At 33.7% G+C, this 15,441-nt stretch overlaps 1 protein-coding gene across 5 annotated transcripts in view; it reads left to right on the top strand.

Moving 5' to 3' along the window:
* The window catches only part of LOC143347966 (uncharacterized), a 240,932-nt gene that overhangs the window by 209,985 nt on the left and 15,506 nt on the right, over positions 1-15,441 (top strand). For all 5 annotated transcript variants that reach the window (XM_076777655.1, XM_076777654.1, XM_076777659.1 and 2 more), the window contains 2 exons: positions 256-586; positions 14,741-14,964. In XM_076777655.1, the coding sequence (XP_076633770.1) occupies positions 256-586; positions 14,741-14,964 (555 nt within the window). The remainder of the gene's footprint in view (positions 1-255; positions 587-14,740; positions 14,965-15,441) is intronic.

Raw genomic sequence — 15,441 nt, 5'->3', positions numbered from 1 at the left:
GTCACGATTGAGGGGTGAAAGAGCAAATAGAGCAAGTAAGTAATCACGTTAAGTTAAAAGGAAGAAAGGAAGGAAGGAAGGAAGATGATCGAACGTGAAGGAGCAAACGTATGAAAGAAAGAGAGGAGGCAAGTAAGGGAGGAATAAAAAAAAAAGGAGAAAGGCTCCGGCGGGGGCCGCTCGTCCATGAACTGAGGACATCGTTCACATCCTCCTTGGACTGATCGGATATTTTTCTCGCTTCCTGATCCGCAGGTACGTCTTCACGATAGTCAGCTACCTGATCGGCGTCTTCATTTTCGCGACAATCGTCGGACAGGTCGGGAACGTGATCACCAATCGGAACGCGAACCGTCTGGAGTTCGAGAGGCTGCTAGACGGCGCAAAGACCTACATGAGACACCATAAAGTGCCTGGAGGGATGAAAAGAAGGGTCCTCAGGTGGTACGACTACAGCTGGTCGCGCGGACGGATACAGGGCGGCGGCGACATCAACACCGCGCTGGGTCTGCTTCCGGATAAGCTGAAGACCGAGCTGGCGCTGCACGTTAATCTCTCGGTGCTGAAGAAGGTCACCATCTTTCAGGTCAGATACAGACTTGTACACGAAACAATTCAAATTATCTGTTTTATCGATTTATTAATCCTTACCATCGAACGAATTAATACCTCGAGCTGGGAACACGACTGGGAATTATTATTATTTCAAGCGAACGAACGATACGTTGCAATCTTGAACAAAGATACGTGCATGTAGTGATACATTTTCTGGATTATCTATGCAAGGTGTTGCAAAACCATGTCGTACTTAGTAAACATGGGTGTAAATATCATTAGTTTCGAAGTTTTGAAACATTTTGAATGGCGAAGTATTATTCAACACCTGTACACAAATCTACGTCACGTGCTCGATACGACCTCCATACATCTACGCATTATTAATGCACACTGTACTTACTTTGCTAAAGCTTTTAATAGCATACGAAGCTACTGCATATCTGCAACTTATCAAGTAGGTCGTTAGGTCAAATGAAGTAAATACGGTATGCATTGATATTGCGTAGACGTATCGATGTACAGAGAGGTAAATAACACTTTATTATTGAAAATATCCAAAAACCTCGAAACTAACGATATATCATTTTAGATGTAATTTAAAAATTCTTTTACGCGTTAACGTCTAATTATCAATGTTCTTTCAACAAAGTTTCGAATGAAAATAGATCGTTAAAATTCGCTTTAAAATAAATAAAACAAAATGGCCCTTGCTAAGCAGAATGTGAATACTTTTGCAGAAATTTTACGAGTAATCTTTGCATAAAAGTTTATCGTAAAATTTTAAACGCAGCACATAGTTTCGATAAATTTCTTTTATAAATAGTGAATGAGACTAACTCTACAGTGGTACACAGTGAAAATCGTCCACCGTGGTTAAGTATATATCAATTTTTATAAAAGTCTAAATACAAGTAAATAATATGTACATGTTGTGAATAGCGAACTATTTTGTTTTTATTATTACGTAATATAACCCAAAAACACAAATTTTTGTAAAAACATAATTACATTACAGCATTTTAAATGTACATGTATGAAATGAACCTCACAATGAAAATGGTCCATCTAGTTATAAATCAAAAACTTAAACGCTAATTATAAAAAGTTTTATTTTTAATATTTGGTCGAGTTTTCTTTACTGTTTTCTACTTCTCTAAGCTTACTGTTAATCGATTTAACTAATTTTTCGGTATATTCAGAAGAAATTTTACTCCATTCTATTTTCAACGGTTCTTTTAATTGTTCTTTGTTTGTTATGAAATGTTGCCGAATTTTGGTCTCTAATTCATACCATATATGCTTAGTAACATTTAAATCCGGGGACTTGGGTGGTGTTTCAAGTACCTTTGGGCAATTATAGAGTAACCAATCCCGAACAATTGCAGACTTATGTTTAGGGTCGTTGTCCTGATAAAAATGGAATTTATTCTAAATTCCTAATTTTTCGGCACTTTCTTTCAAATTCTTCCTTAAAATATCTAAGTACATCCACCTGTCCCTATTTCCCTCAATAAAATGTAATGCACCGACATCGTTGGCTGTCATGCAGCCCCAATCCATGGCAGAACCATTGCCTTTTTTAACTGTGGGGGTGATATTCTTTACATTTAATTCTGTGTTCGGTTTCTTCCAGACTGTGACCCTCCCACCTGAACCTTAAATGTGGAATTGACTTTCGTCTGCAAAAAGAACGTTTTTCCAAAATGAAAAGCCTTGATTAATGTACTTCCGAGTGAATTCGATTCTTTTAAGTTTGTTCTTTGCACTGATAAATGACTTTCTTCTTGCTACTTGGTAATTATTTTTCCGTAGTATTCTACGAATATTTTCTAGGTGCACCTTTTTATTTAAATGTATTTCACCATCTGCAGCTATTTCTGGAGCACTTTTCCTGGGATTTTTCTTAATTTGTTGCAAAACATATCACTCATCATGATCGTTTAAAATCTTCTTATATTATTTTTATTTGTTTGATATGCGGTTTTCACTTTTATATCTTTTTAGAATGTATTCTATTGTAGTACGACTTCTATTTATAATTCGTGCAATTTCACGTTGAGATTTGCCTTCATTATAATGGAAAATTACTTATTTTCGTACCTCCATTGTTGTTTATTTTCTTTGAGATTCCATTTTTCCATTTTTTTTAATACTTACTAAGCGAAAAAATGTGAAAAGCAGTTGAACACACATATGTTAGGGGAATCCCCGAATATTATAGATGGACGATTTTTAGTGTGAGTTTTCATAGATGTCATTACACATATTCATTTTGCCAATATTTGGGTTTCTTTTTATATGGAAACAAGTAACAATAGAGATTGAAACATTATTACGTTAATTACAAAAATGTCATGTTCATATAATGCATATTTTGGCCAAAATTAAGAAAGCGAATGTGATGGACGATTTTCACTATAAGCCACTGTAAATACAATAAGGAGCATAAGTGAACCAATGACCACAAGTTTTGCATAAATCATTATTTATTACTAGGAATATAAAAGAATAGCAAAAAATAAACATTATAATTATTTTTATCACAGTTAGAAATAACATAAGAAAGTCTTTCAATAATTAACATCTTATTGTTTATGAATAATACGAACAATAGATTGACTCAGTTTTGCACCACGTCCAATATTTGATAATATTTAATATATTATTTATTTTTAACATTTCGTCCACAACCCTTTTGCTTGCAAAACTGCACTAATTCTCTTTGACATACTTTCTATTAACTTTTTACAATAATCTGGAGATATTTGTTCCCACTATTCTTGAATTCTGTTATGCAAATTCGTGATTGAAGTTGGTTGGGAGTTATATGAATCCCGAAGTCGTCTTTTCAGTAACCCCTATAGATTCTCTATGGGATTGAGATCGGAGCTCTATGCAGGCCAATCCAAAACAGAAAATTGTTTAGTATTGAGCCAATTTTTCACACTTTTAGCAGTGTGCTTAAGGTCTCGATCATGCATGAAAATTACATTTTCTTCTTCGAATGGCATATTTTCAATAGCATCTGTACAAAGATATAAAATATCTTTGTACATATACTGATTCATGATGCCATTAATTTGGTGCAGTGATCCAACACCAAATGCTGTTAGGCACCTCCAAAACATTAGGGATCCGCCGCCATGCTTTACCGTTTGCTTTACATGTCGTTGTTTAAGCCTTTCATTTTTACGAATCCAGCACCAAGACATGCCATCTGAACAAATTCTGTTAATTTTGGTCTCGTCTGACCAAATAACCCGTTCCCATTCAGTAGTTGCCCAGTTTTGATACTTTTTAGCAAATTCCAAACGAAGTTTAATATTTTTCTTTGATAACATTGGCTTCTTTTTCTTCTTAATGCTTCTAAAATCAGCTTGTTTGAGGGTCCTTCGTGCTGTCCTTTTACTTATTTGTATATTCGTATCTTCTTTTAATAATTGTGCAGCCATGGTTCACCAGATGTGACAAACCGTATAATTCTTCCTCCAACATTAAGTAATATACCTTTACAGTATTTTTTTTCTTATTCTCTGCACTGTCGATTGACTAACACAGCAATTTTTCGCCGTCTGACGCGTTGACAAACCGCCATTAAAAAAAAAATGACTTTTTTTAAACACTTTTGGAGCAATTGACTTCATACTTATTCTTACTTCACTTCCGTGCCTTTCCGTTCGACTGATTGCGGTAAACTGAGTGCTAAGACGTACAATAACATTTTGTAAACATTCCAAGCCGCTAGCTGTAAACATACTGCTAGAACATTCCACGTAAACATTCCTTTTACTGACAGGTGCAAAACCGAGTCAATCCATTTTCTTTGCCATTGCTAAACCAGGAGACATTAATTATTGAAAAACTTTCTTATGTTACTTCTAAATATGTTAAAAATTACTGTAATATTTATTTCTTAATATTCTTCCACATTCTTAACGATAAATAAAAATTTACACAAAATTTGTGGTCATTGGTTCATTTATGCTCCTTACTGTAAGTTAAGAAGTTGTTAGGCTAGAAACGAGAAATTGTATTGATACATCGAATAATGAACGCGTGGCGCTTGAAGTATTCGAGGAGTTGCGGAATTTTGAAAATTCCGTATTCCGCGCGTGGAATATTTCCTAGTAAAAAGAAAAGGAGCGCACGTTTGAGTTAAAGAAAAAAATGTCTCAACGTGACACCTGTGCGAAGCAGGGACGCTCGCGATGCCAAACTTTGGAACTATAAAATATGAAAACCAACGAATTCCATTGTACAAGGACGGAAACAGCAAATGTTACCGTCGGAAACTGTAAAAGTTTCGCGCGCTCTACCTATACGAGCGTCGAAAAGTGATTTGCGGAACGAATTTTCGCGTCAACGTTCGTTACATTCGCAGAATAATTGCGAACTGTAATTTAACTTCTCCTAGATGTCGGAAATTGCGCGCCAAAAGGGACTCGTAAAATGGCGCGATGAAAGAGTTTGGTACTTGGACGAAAAAAAATGTGTTTATCGCACTTTTCTGAAGCGAATGATATTTGTTATAAGTCATGTAATACGAGGTCAAATTTTTATTTCCCGTATATTCTATTGATAAAAAGAGATAAAAAGTTAGAAAAGTATTCGAAGACGTAGAAATTTTATTTTTCACTCTAAATTTCAAGGTTAAGATGAATGTTGTGGTTTTATTGGACTCTCTTATAGCCCCTTCGGAGTCTCTGTATTTTAGTTCGAAATCGAATTCGAGCATGACACGAGAAACGAGGGAGACGTTTCACGGAAACGCGACAAAAATGTTCGTCCTAGATTCGGATAACGGTTGATATCGAAAATATCTGGCACTGTAAGGTATCACGGACGACATTTTTTCCTCGATCTTCGAGCATGTCCGTTGCAAAACCGCTCGTTTATCAGAAGCACGGGATTGTCTGTCCGGATGCGGTCGAGAAACCACGGAATGACGCGAGAACAGCCTCGAAAAGGAGATCGGAGATCTTCCAGCCAAAGGGGAAAGAACTTCAGACATCATCGTGGAAATAATATCCGAAGAATTTCCATTATTCTGAGACGATTCCGAACCATCTTCAGCAGACCCGACGAAAAGAGGCGAAGAGAAGAAATACAAAAGGAAACTCGTTTTCAATCTCACTTTAAATTCGCTCTAATTTTACACTCGTCGATCGAAAGAAACGACAATTATTAGAAGAAATTTTTTAAATGCAGTAATTCGCAAAGTCAATTACCTTTTAATGTCACGGAATTAATAAAAATCACTGTAAAGTGAAATACGGTGCTATGAATAATTTAGGAGTTCGATAAAATTTAAAAATGATTATTTTAATTAATTTCTGAGGAACGGAACATTTTTATGTTTTGAATAAATAAACGTATAAAAATTCATGGATTGTCTCGTTTCTTAATTCGTCGAAGAGACTATAATTAAAGAATCTTGTTCGCCATGTTGAATCGCAACCATGAATGGCAAACTGTTGGATGGACTCGTGAATAGAAAAGGAAAAAGAGGCAACAAGAGAATATCTAGATAAAAAATAGTAATAAAAGGGTTGCGTGTTTGAATGAATTACGTCACACTTAGATTTCCGATAATTATTTATTCTTAACAAGCGTGAGCGTGAGCGTGTGTGCCCCTGTGTGCCTTTGACAATGACAAGCATCCGGTAATATACTTTGAGATAGCCTTCTCTTAATATCACGTACGAGACCAGAAACCACAAGGTCGTCGTCAAGGAATCAATAAGAGGGTTGCTAATTTCAGTCACTTTGTGTCCAACGTCATATTGATTAATATGCGTGAAAATACTCGATTGTGTGCAATCTATCACCACTTAAACAGGCATTTTTCCTTAAAACAAGAAAAGACCACGATTCAAACGAAACTTGGTAGGCTTAACGGAGTATTGCTGTATAGTCTGTCATTTCTTCGGCCTTTTTTTGTGATTTTTTTTTAACGACAGGTAGGTTCTTTTGTATTGACATTTGCAGATATATTTATTCGTCTTATAGGTATGTACAGTATTTTTTTCATCAAAAAATATTAAAAGTTGTGAGAGTTATAGCTTCTTGTTTAAAAAAAAAACGCATTTAAACTGGCTTACATGATATTTCAAGATCTAGCAGACCGATTGACTTCGAATTTGGAGAGAATATTCAGCAGACACGCCTTTATAACTGGAACTAGAGATTTAAAAAAATATTGAGTTTTACTATTTTTTTTTTGATACGCTAAAGACAAAAGAACGATTAACAAATAGAAATTCGAAACTTGAAGCGTTGCCATTTCATTATTTATCAGGATTTCGACTTCTCCCTAGTTCCTGCTATAACTACAACCTTCCTTATGAAGATACTTTAACCCCCTCTGTTTCAAATTAGCGGCTCGGCTGGAATTCTGGAAGCCATTGGAGCACCTTTTCTAAAAGAGCCATTAAGTAAGAAGTTATAATTCCCACGATTTTTAATATTTTTCCATGAAAAAAATATTGTACGTGCTTATAAAATAAATAAATATATCTACGAAGTCCCAGTACAAAACAGCCTACCTATCATTAGAAAAAAAATCACAAAAAGGGCCATGAAATTGACAGTCTAGACAGCAATACCTCCTTAAGGGGACCACGCAGTCAGAAAATCGACTTTTTTTTCAGTTTTGTTTTCGAAAGTAATACTATTCAGAAATTAAATGCCAAAGAAGATGTTGAGGTGAAAAATAAGGATTTGGGAGATGAAAATGAGCGCAGAAATCGAAGGTGTCGGGAACAGTTAGTCAAGCGGCAGACAAAGCAGAGGCCTAACATAATTTGGACAGCTATAAACATAAACCAGCACTTCCCGATGATGTTTTTAAAGTAATTTTACCCATTTATAAAGTCTTGAACAATGAGAAGCTACTTGAGCGATGTATTGGTGACTATACAGGGTCTTCAGCCAGCCCTGAGAAAAATTTTAACGGGAGATTCTAGAGGCACACATATTTACTTAAGGAGGTATTGCTGTCTAGCCTGTCAATTTCACGGCCCTTTTTGTGATTGTTTTTCTAATGATAGATAGGCTGTTTTGTACTGGGACTTTGTAGATATATTTATTTATTTTATAAGCATGTACAATATTTTTTTCATGCAGAAATATTAAAAATCGTGGAAATTATAACTTCTTATTTAATGGCTCTTTTGGAAAAGGTGCTCCAATGGCTTCCAGAATTCCAGCCGAGCCGCTAATTTGAAACAGAGGGGGTTAAAGTATCTTCATAAGGAAGGTTGTAGTTATAGCAAGAACTAGGGTGAAGTCAAAATCCTGATAAATAAAGAAATGGCGACGCTTCAAGTTTCGAATTTCTATTTGTTAATCGTTCTTTTGTCTTTAGCGTATCAAAAAAAATAGTAAAACTCAATATTTTTTTAAATCTCTAGTTCCAGCTATAAAGGCGTGTCTGCTGAATATTCTCTCCAAATTTGAAGTCAATCGGTCTGCTAAATCTTGAAATATCATGTAAGCCAGTTTAAATGCGTTTTTTTTTTAACAAGAAGCTATAACTCTCGCAATTTTTAATATTTTTTGATGCAAAAAATACTGTACATACCTATAAGACGAATAAATATATCTGCAAATGTCAATACAAAACAACCTACCTGTCGTTAAAAAAAAATCACAAAAAAAGACCGAATAAATGACAGCCTAGACAGCAATACTCCCTTAAAGCGACGATGTCGAAAATCACTTGCACCACTTTTATATAAATAAAGCTCAGAAATTTGATGAGTATGGAATCATGTAACTACCAGGAAGATGGCAAAATGTGTTGGACCAAAATGGCCAGTACATAATTCAGTAAAATATTTATATATTATAAGAACATTGTACCTTTTCATAAAGAAAAAAAACGAAATTACTTTCCGAACAACCCAATATTTTAAATGGAGTTCCATTGTATTCTTACTAAAACAAAAAAAAATTATAATTCATCTCAGACACTTGAAACGAATAAAATCAAATTTTGTTACAGTTTTTCAAACAGTCATATTATTATACAAAGTGTTCGGCCACCCCTGGGAAAAATTTTAATGGGAGATTCTAGAGGTCACAATAAGACGAAAATCAAGAATACCAATTTGTTGATGGAGGCTTCGTTAAAAAGTTATTAACGTTTAAAGTTCCGCCCGTACTGAATTTTTTTCTAGAAAGTGGGTAGGATTTCGGGGATAGGTCTATTCATAAAAAATTATTGTAATTGACCGCCGCAATCGAAAATAATTTTTTCAGAACGATTTGAAATTTCTTAATTTTGTCGAAAAATTTCAGACTTTCTCGAATTTTTTTCTAGGAAATGAGTAGGATTTCGGGGATATGACTGTTTGAAAATTGGACCATTTTTATTGGATTTTTCTCAGTTTACGAGGTCAAGGATCAACTTTTCCAATATTTTTGCGATTTGTACATATTCTCCACCAAAATACGCGTAGTTTGCTTTTTTAAACATTAAAATCGTCCAATCCGTTCAGAAGTTATGACGTTTTAAAGCTTTGCATGAAAATTCGGGCAGACATTTCTGGCCATAAATTATATTTTTGGTAAGGAATTTTTTTCTCGAAACTGAGTAGGAGTTCGGAGGTATATGTAATGACCAAAAATAATTGCGATCGACTCTTGCAACCGAAAATAATTTTTTTAAAACGATTTGAAAAATTTTTTTTCTGCCAAAAAATTTCAACACCTACCCGATTTTTTTCTCGAAAGTGGGTAGGATTTCAGGGATATGTCTATTCACCAAAAATGCTTCTAATTGACCCCTGCAACCAAAAATAATTTTTCCAGAACGATTTGAAGTTTTTGAATTTAATTGTTAATAACTTTTTAACGGAGCCTCCATCAACAAATTGGTATTCTTGATTTTAGTCTTATTTTGGCCTCTGGAATCCTCCATTAAAATTTTTCCCAGAGGTGGCCGAACACCCTGTATATTAAAATCAACAGATGTTTACATTCACGATATATTCGTAAAACAAATCTGTTTTTTTCCGTGGTCATTCCATATACGAACCAATTTAAACAAGATTAAATAGTACACGTTTCAAAAATTATTTGGAATTAAATCGTACGTTAAGGGGTTACCGAAGCCTCCATCAACAAATTGGTATTTTTGATTTTCATCTCCCATTAAAATTTTTCCCAGGAGTGGCCGAATTCTCTGTATTGGTGACTATACACAGGATGCAAACGAAAGCTTTAATAATTCAGTCTAGAAAATTGCTCCAAAAACATTATTCAGCGGAACAAAAATTGTGGAAATTGCAGCCTATTTATCGATACGTATTTTCACTAATGACGCAAAATCATTATTACAATTTTTGCAAAATTTGGGTATCGCAATTGGACAGTGCGTGGAGGCAATGTGCGAGGAAAAAAATGAGCGGCGCTTAAACAAATTCCAAATGGATATGAAAAATAGATCCAAAGAGAACCGAATTAATAGAAGTATTATTATCGTAATATATCGTATTATTCTGTTGGAATTTTTTAAAATTGATATGTAATAGTTAAAGCAATCAAAAGTTTCTCGAAACTTTAAACGCGTTATTCTCGAAAATTTGTTTTCATTTCATTTTGCAGTGATTTCATTTTTTTTACATACGTAGAAAATATTCCTTTATACACTGATTCTCAGTATAAACCTAATTTCCAGAAGAAAAATTTATATGACAAGTTTTTTACCTTAAAATCTCCATTTTCCGTATTTAATGCCCTATTTTCATAATTATAATTTTTGTTAATGTTTAAATAGGTTCGATGCAAAACAAGGGTTATTCCGACTATTTTGCCGTTTGATACATTCGAGAAATCACTGGAAAACAAAAATAATTTGTATTTGTTTAAGTGGTCACTACATGGTTGTTTAACAAGATTTTGCAATACAAAATTTGTATTCATATACATTTTAAGCTACCAAAACATCGTATAAAAGGGAAATTATTTATACTTAACCGTTTTTTTTTTTTTTTTTTAATAAACTTTTACAAAAGGGTTCAATCTGACTGCCTGGTCCCCTTAAAATACAACCAAAAAATATTTTTTACAGTAACTCAATTTTAAGGGGGAAAATCGCCCTTTAAAGATTGCCCCCCCCCCCCCCAAGAGCTAATTCGAAAATGGTATGGATAACAAAAAATTAAAATACGGATGAAATATTCAACTAGAACGAATTTATTCAGATAAATATCTATTCAAAATGATTCGAATGATGACCACCTTTGCTGCCAGGCTCTATAAACTTAAGATAATTCAAAAATTGAATGAAATACGGATGAAATATTCAACTAAAACGAATTTATTCAGGTAAATATCTATTCAAAATGATTCGAATGATGACCAACTTTGCTGCCAGGCTCTATAAACTTAAGATAATTCAAAAATTGAATGAAATACGGATGAAATATTCAACTAAAACGAATTTATTCACATAAATATCTATTCAAAATGATTCGAATGATGACCAACTTTGCTGTCAGACTCTATAAATCTAAGATAATTCAATATACGAATGCATAAATGTCTCATAACGTAAGTATTATCTATCGAGTTCATAATTGACTATCGCGCCCCAAATCCCACAATTAACAAGTCAGTTATCATGACACTTAGAATATTAAACAATTTAACAGAAAGTTGTAATCTGTTCACTCCTTATCCACAACTTACAAACATTACGAAAAACTAATATTATTCTAAAATGATATGGCGGATTGAGAGCCATAGTAGTGTAAGTCACATTTTAGCTGTTTTACGTTCGTTATTTTAAAAAAAACCAAACACATATTAAAGTTACAGAAACACTTCTACAAGCTCAGAAACATGTTGAAAAATATCTGTTTATGAAAATAATCGAAGGATGTTTAAATTCTAGAGTGAAAAATAATGAATACACTTTTAATGAATAATAATTTTTAACGTACAACATTATATGTATAATATAATATGTTCTTTAATTTTTATTTAGAAGTATTAATAATATAGAATTATAAATTATTTATATCATCTTCTGTTTCGTCAAAAAAAAAAAGATGGACCATAACCTTGGACTTCCTTGTAGCTCTTAATAGCGTTAAAAAAGTAATGATGTATAGTTGAGATATATTTTAATGAAAGCAACATATCCCTGTTTTTTAAATAATTAATTTCACGTTGTCCATTTTCGTATAATTTCTCCTGAACAATTTCGTCTGGAGCCACTGGTCGACCTTGCCTGTTCGATTTTATATTAAGTTCATTGAATAGGATATTTTCGTTTAGACTATATTTATAATGTATTATACATGGCCTGTCTTTTTGATAGCGAAATCATTTCATTTTTAACGAATTTATATTATCTCCTTCGACGTTTTTCTTCCTTCTTGTTACAGCTTTTTCAAGAGCCTCAGTGCTACAAAAGTCATCGTTCTGCATTCTTATGGCTACTTTTTCAAGAGCCTCAGTGTTATTTTATAGCATTCTGTACCATTCTTATGGTTATTTTTTCAAGAGCCTCGGTGCTATTTTATAGCCATAAGAATGCAGAACGATGACTTTTGTAGCACTGAGGCTCTTAAAAAAGCTGTAACAAGAAGGAAGAAAAACGTCGAAGGAGATAATGTAAATTGGTTGACCCCCATCGTCAAGATTTCTGGTTAAAAATTGGCACACAGGGTTTTGTTTCGATAAGCTATCGAATGACCCATCGCACGTTCAATTTGGCCTGGGGACACATTTAACCTCCTTATTCGGCTATACCCTTTATTTTGTCGCTTAGCACTTCTTATCGCTGTTTACCAATCATTAGGAACATAAATAGTTTTATTACGGAAAGCTTTCTCAATTACTCCGAAATCTAAATCGTTCGGAAGATACGAGTGACCAGATATCATAAACTTACGATCTATTAATTCTACTGTTATATCCTAAGTACGATCCTGACAAGGAACCATCCCGAGGTGTAAATCTCCAATTTTGATGAAACTTCGCTATTATGTAGTTCTCATAAATCTATTAGAAACGTATTTTTTTGTAGCTGCTAACATTCACTTTAATGGGTTGAAATCAGCCCTCAAAGTTGGGAGTTCAAAACATACTTTGTTGAATATTTCGGAAACTATTAGAGATAGGGGTGTGCCTCAAATGGATGAAATTTATGTTTTTAAACGGCAAATTTGATAGTGTAAAGAGATTTGCAAAACTTTTATTTGTTTAAACAATATGTTAAAAAATAGCACATTTTCTTATTTTTCTCGTTGTATATAAATAATTGTTTATTCTCCATTTGTACAGAGAAACTACACATCCATGTACAAAATACGGATAAATTGGAATTTTGATTTTTTCATAATAAAGAAAGATTTTATATTTGTAATTTTTTTCGTATTTCGTGTTGTACGAAGTACCAGATCGCATACAGGGTGTTCGACCACCCCTGAGAAATATTTTAATGGGAGATTCTAGAGGCCAAAATAAGACGAAAATCAAGAATACCAATTTCTGGATGGAGGCTTCGTTAAAAAGTTATTAACAATTAAATTAAAAAATTTCAAATCGTTTTGGAAAAATTATTTTCGGTTGTGGGGGTCAATTACAATCATTTTTGATGAATACACATATCCCCGAATTCCGATTTCAAGGGTCGATTATAATCATTTTTGATGAATAGATATACCCCGGGAATCCTACCCAGTTTGGAGAAAAATATTCGAGAAGGTGTGAAATTTTTCAACAAAATTAAAAAATTTTAAATCGTTCTAAACAAATTATTTTTGATCGCAGGGACCAATTATCATAATTTTTGGTCAATAGACATACCCTCGAAATCCTAACCATTTTCGAGAAAAAAATTCCTTACCAAAAATATAATTTCTGGCCAGAAATGTCTGCCCGAATTTTCATGCGAATCTTTAAAACGTCATAACTCCTGAACGGATTGGACGATTTTAATTTTTCAAAAAACAAACTACGCTTATTTTGGTGTAGAATATGTACAAATCGTAAAAATATTGGAAAGGTTGTTCCTTGGCCCCGTAATGTTAGAAAAACTCCATAAAAATGGTCTAATTTTCAAACAGCCATAACTCCTACAATAGTGAATATATTTCAATGAAACTTTTTTTTTAAGTAGAGCCTATAGGTACCTATAAAAAAGTATTAAACAACTTTTCTGTAGGACGTCAAACGAAATTATTAAAAATCATAAACGAATTTTTAAGAAAAATCGACAAAGGGGTGGTGCCCAAATTTTTCGGTGAAATTGAAAAGTTTCAAATCGTTCTGAAAAAATTATTTTCAGTTGCGGGGGTCAATTACAATCATTTTCGGTGAATAGACATACTCCCGAAATCTTACCCACTTTCGAGAAAAAAATTCAGTATTAGCGGAACTTTAAACGTTAATAACTTCTTAACGAAGCCACCATCAACAAATTGGTATTCTTGATTTTCGTCTTATTTTGGCCTCTAGAATCTCCCATTAAAATTTTTCCCCGGGGTGGTCGAACACTCTGTATACCGTGCATGCATCACTATATGTAGATAACCACATATTTTTTTTTATGCTCTTTAATATGCTATTGAAGTCGATTATAGATCGAGAGCGCCACGTAGTCGATCGGTGGGGGCGCCACCATAATGCAAGCAGATGCGTCTCCTTGATTTTGTTAGTACATTGATTTTGTTACTAGTCTTGCGACACATGAGCCAGATCTATCGAAATAGTTTTCTTATAAAAGGTTATCTCAGCTAAAGTATTTCTTCTTACCCTGTTCAACTCCTGCCACGTACCTCATCAAGATATGCTTTACCAGACAAGATGAATGGTATAAGGTAGACTTACACCATTATGGTTCGAAATGCTTTGCTAACTTTGTTTAGTGACAAACAAAAGTTTCGCCATTTCTCGGCAAAGTATGAACTTATAATTAAATCGATTTTGATGATAAATAAAAGACAGCTTGAAGGTTTCAAATCCAGTGTTAACTCAAATTTGAAGAATGTGGACTTACACTATGACTCTCAGTCCGCCATATCAGAAGGTAACTAACGAAAGAAACGCAAAACGATTTCGAACGAACAATTTATGAAATTGTTCTCTATTCGCGAGAAATTAGCAAAAAAAAAGTAATCAAGTATACAGGGAATTGTTGACGCCAACATCTTTTTCTGTTTTTCAGGAATGTCAACCCGAATTTCTGCACGACCTTGTCCTAAAGATGAAGGCTTACATATTCACGCCTGGCGATTCAATATGTCGGAAGGGTGAAGTAGCCAGAGAAATGTTCATAATAGCGGACGGAATTTTAGAGGTAATTAGCGAAACGGGCCGAGTTTTAACTACTATGAAAGCCGGGGACTTCTTTGGAGAGATTGGAATACTCAATCTGGACGGATTAAATAAGTAAGCAATTTCAACTACTCACTGCCTTATTTCTGAACCGAGTATCGCCCACACTTTCCATCTTGCACTTTTAAAATACTTCAAGAAAAACCACGTGTACGAAATTGCGTTTGAAACACACTTTTTAATAAATTATTCCAATATCTGACGAATTAACCCTTATAAAAATACTTGCAAAATATTGCAATTTACTCCTGCGATATCTTAATTTAATATAATGATAAATAACTAATGTTAAAGTTTTAAAAAGTCATAAAGAATGTAGTTTCTATCGGATGCATAAAAAATTTATTTGAAGTAATTACTCGAGAGCGTAAAATTCCTAATATAATAGTTCAAATATGGAACGTACAAACAAAAATTTGGATAGTGACTGACAAATGGGAAAAGTTATTTCCACCTCGTTATTTTGTTTGCCAGAAAATTAACTGACTGAAAATTTCGCGAACGTATGACGTGCAAGTTCCGTGACCGCTT

Source organism: Colletes latitarsis, chromosome 11 (genome assembly GCF_051014445.1).
Source record: "Colletes latitarsis isolate SP2378_abdomen chromosome 11, iyColLati1, whole genome shotgun sequence".
In the NCBI taxonomy this organism is placed as follows: domain Eukaryota; kingdom Metazoa; phylum Arthropoda; class Insecta; order Hymenoptera; family Colletidae; genus Colletes; species Colletes latitarsis.
Note: the sequence above shows the minus strand (reverse complement) of the source record. Positions and strands in the feature narration are given on the sequence as shown.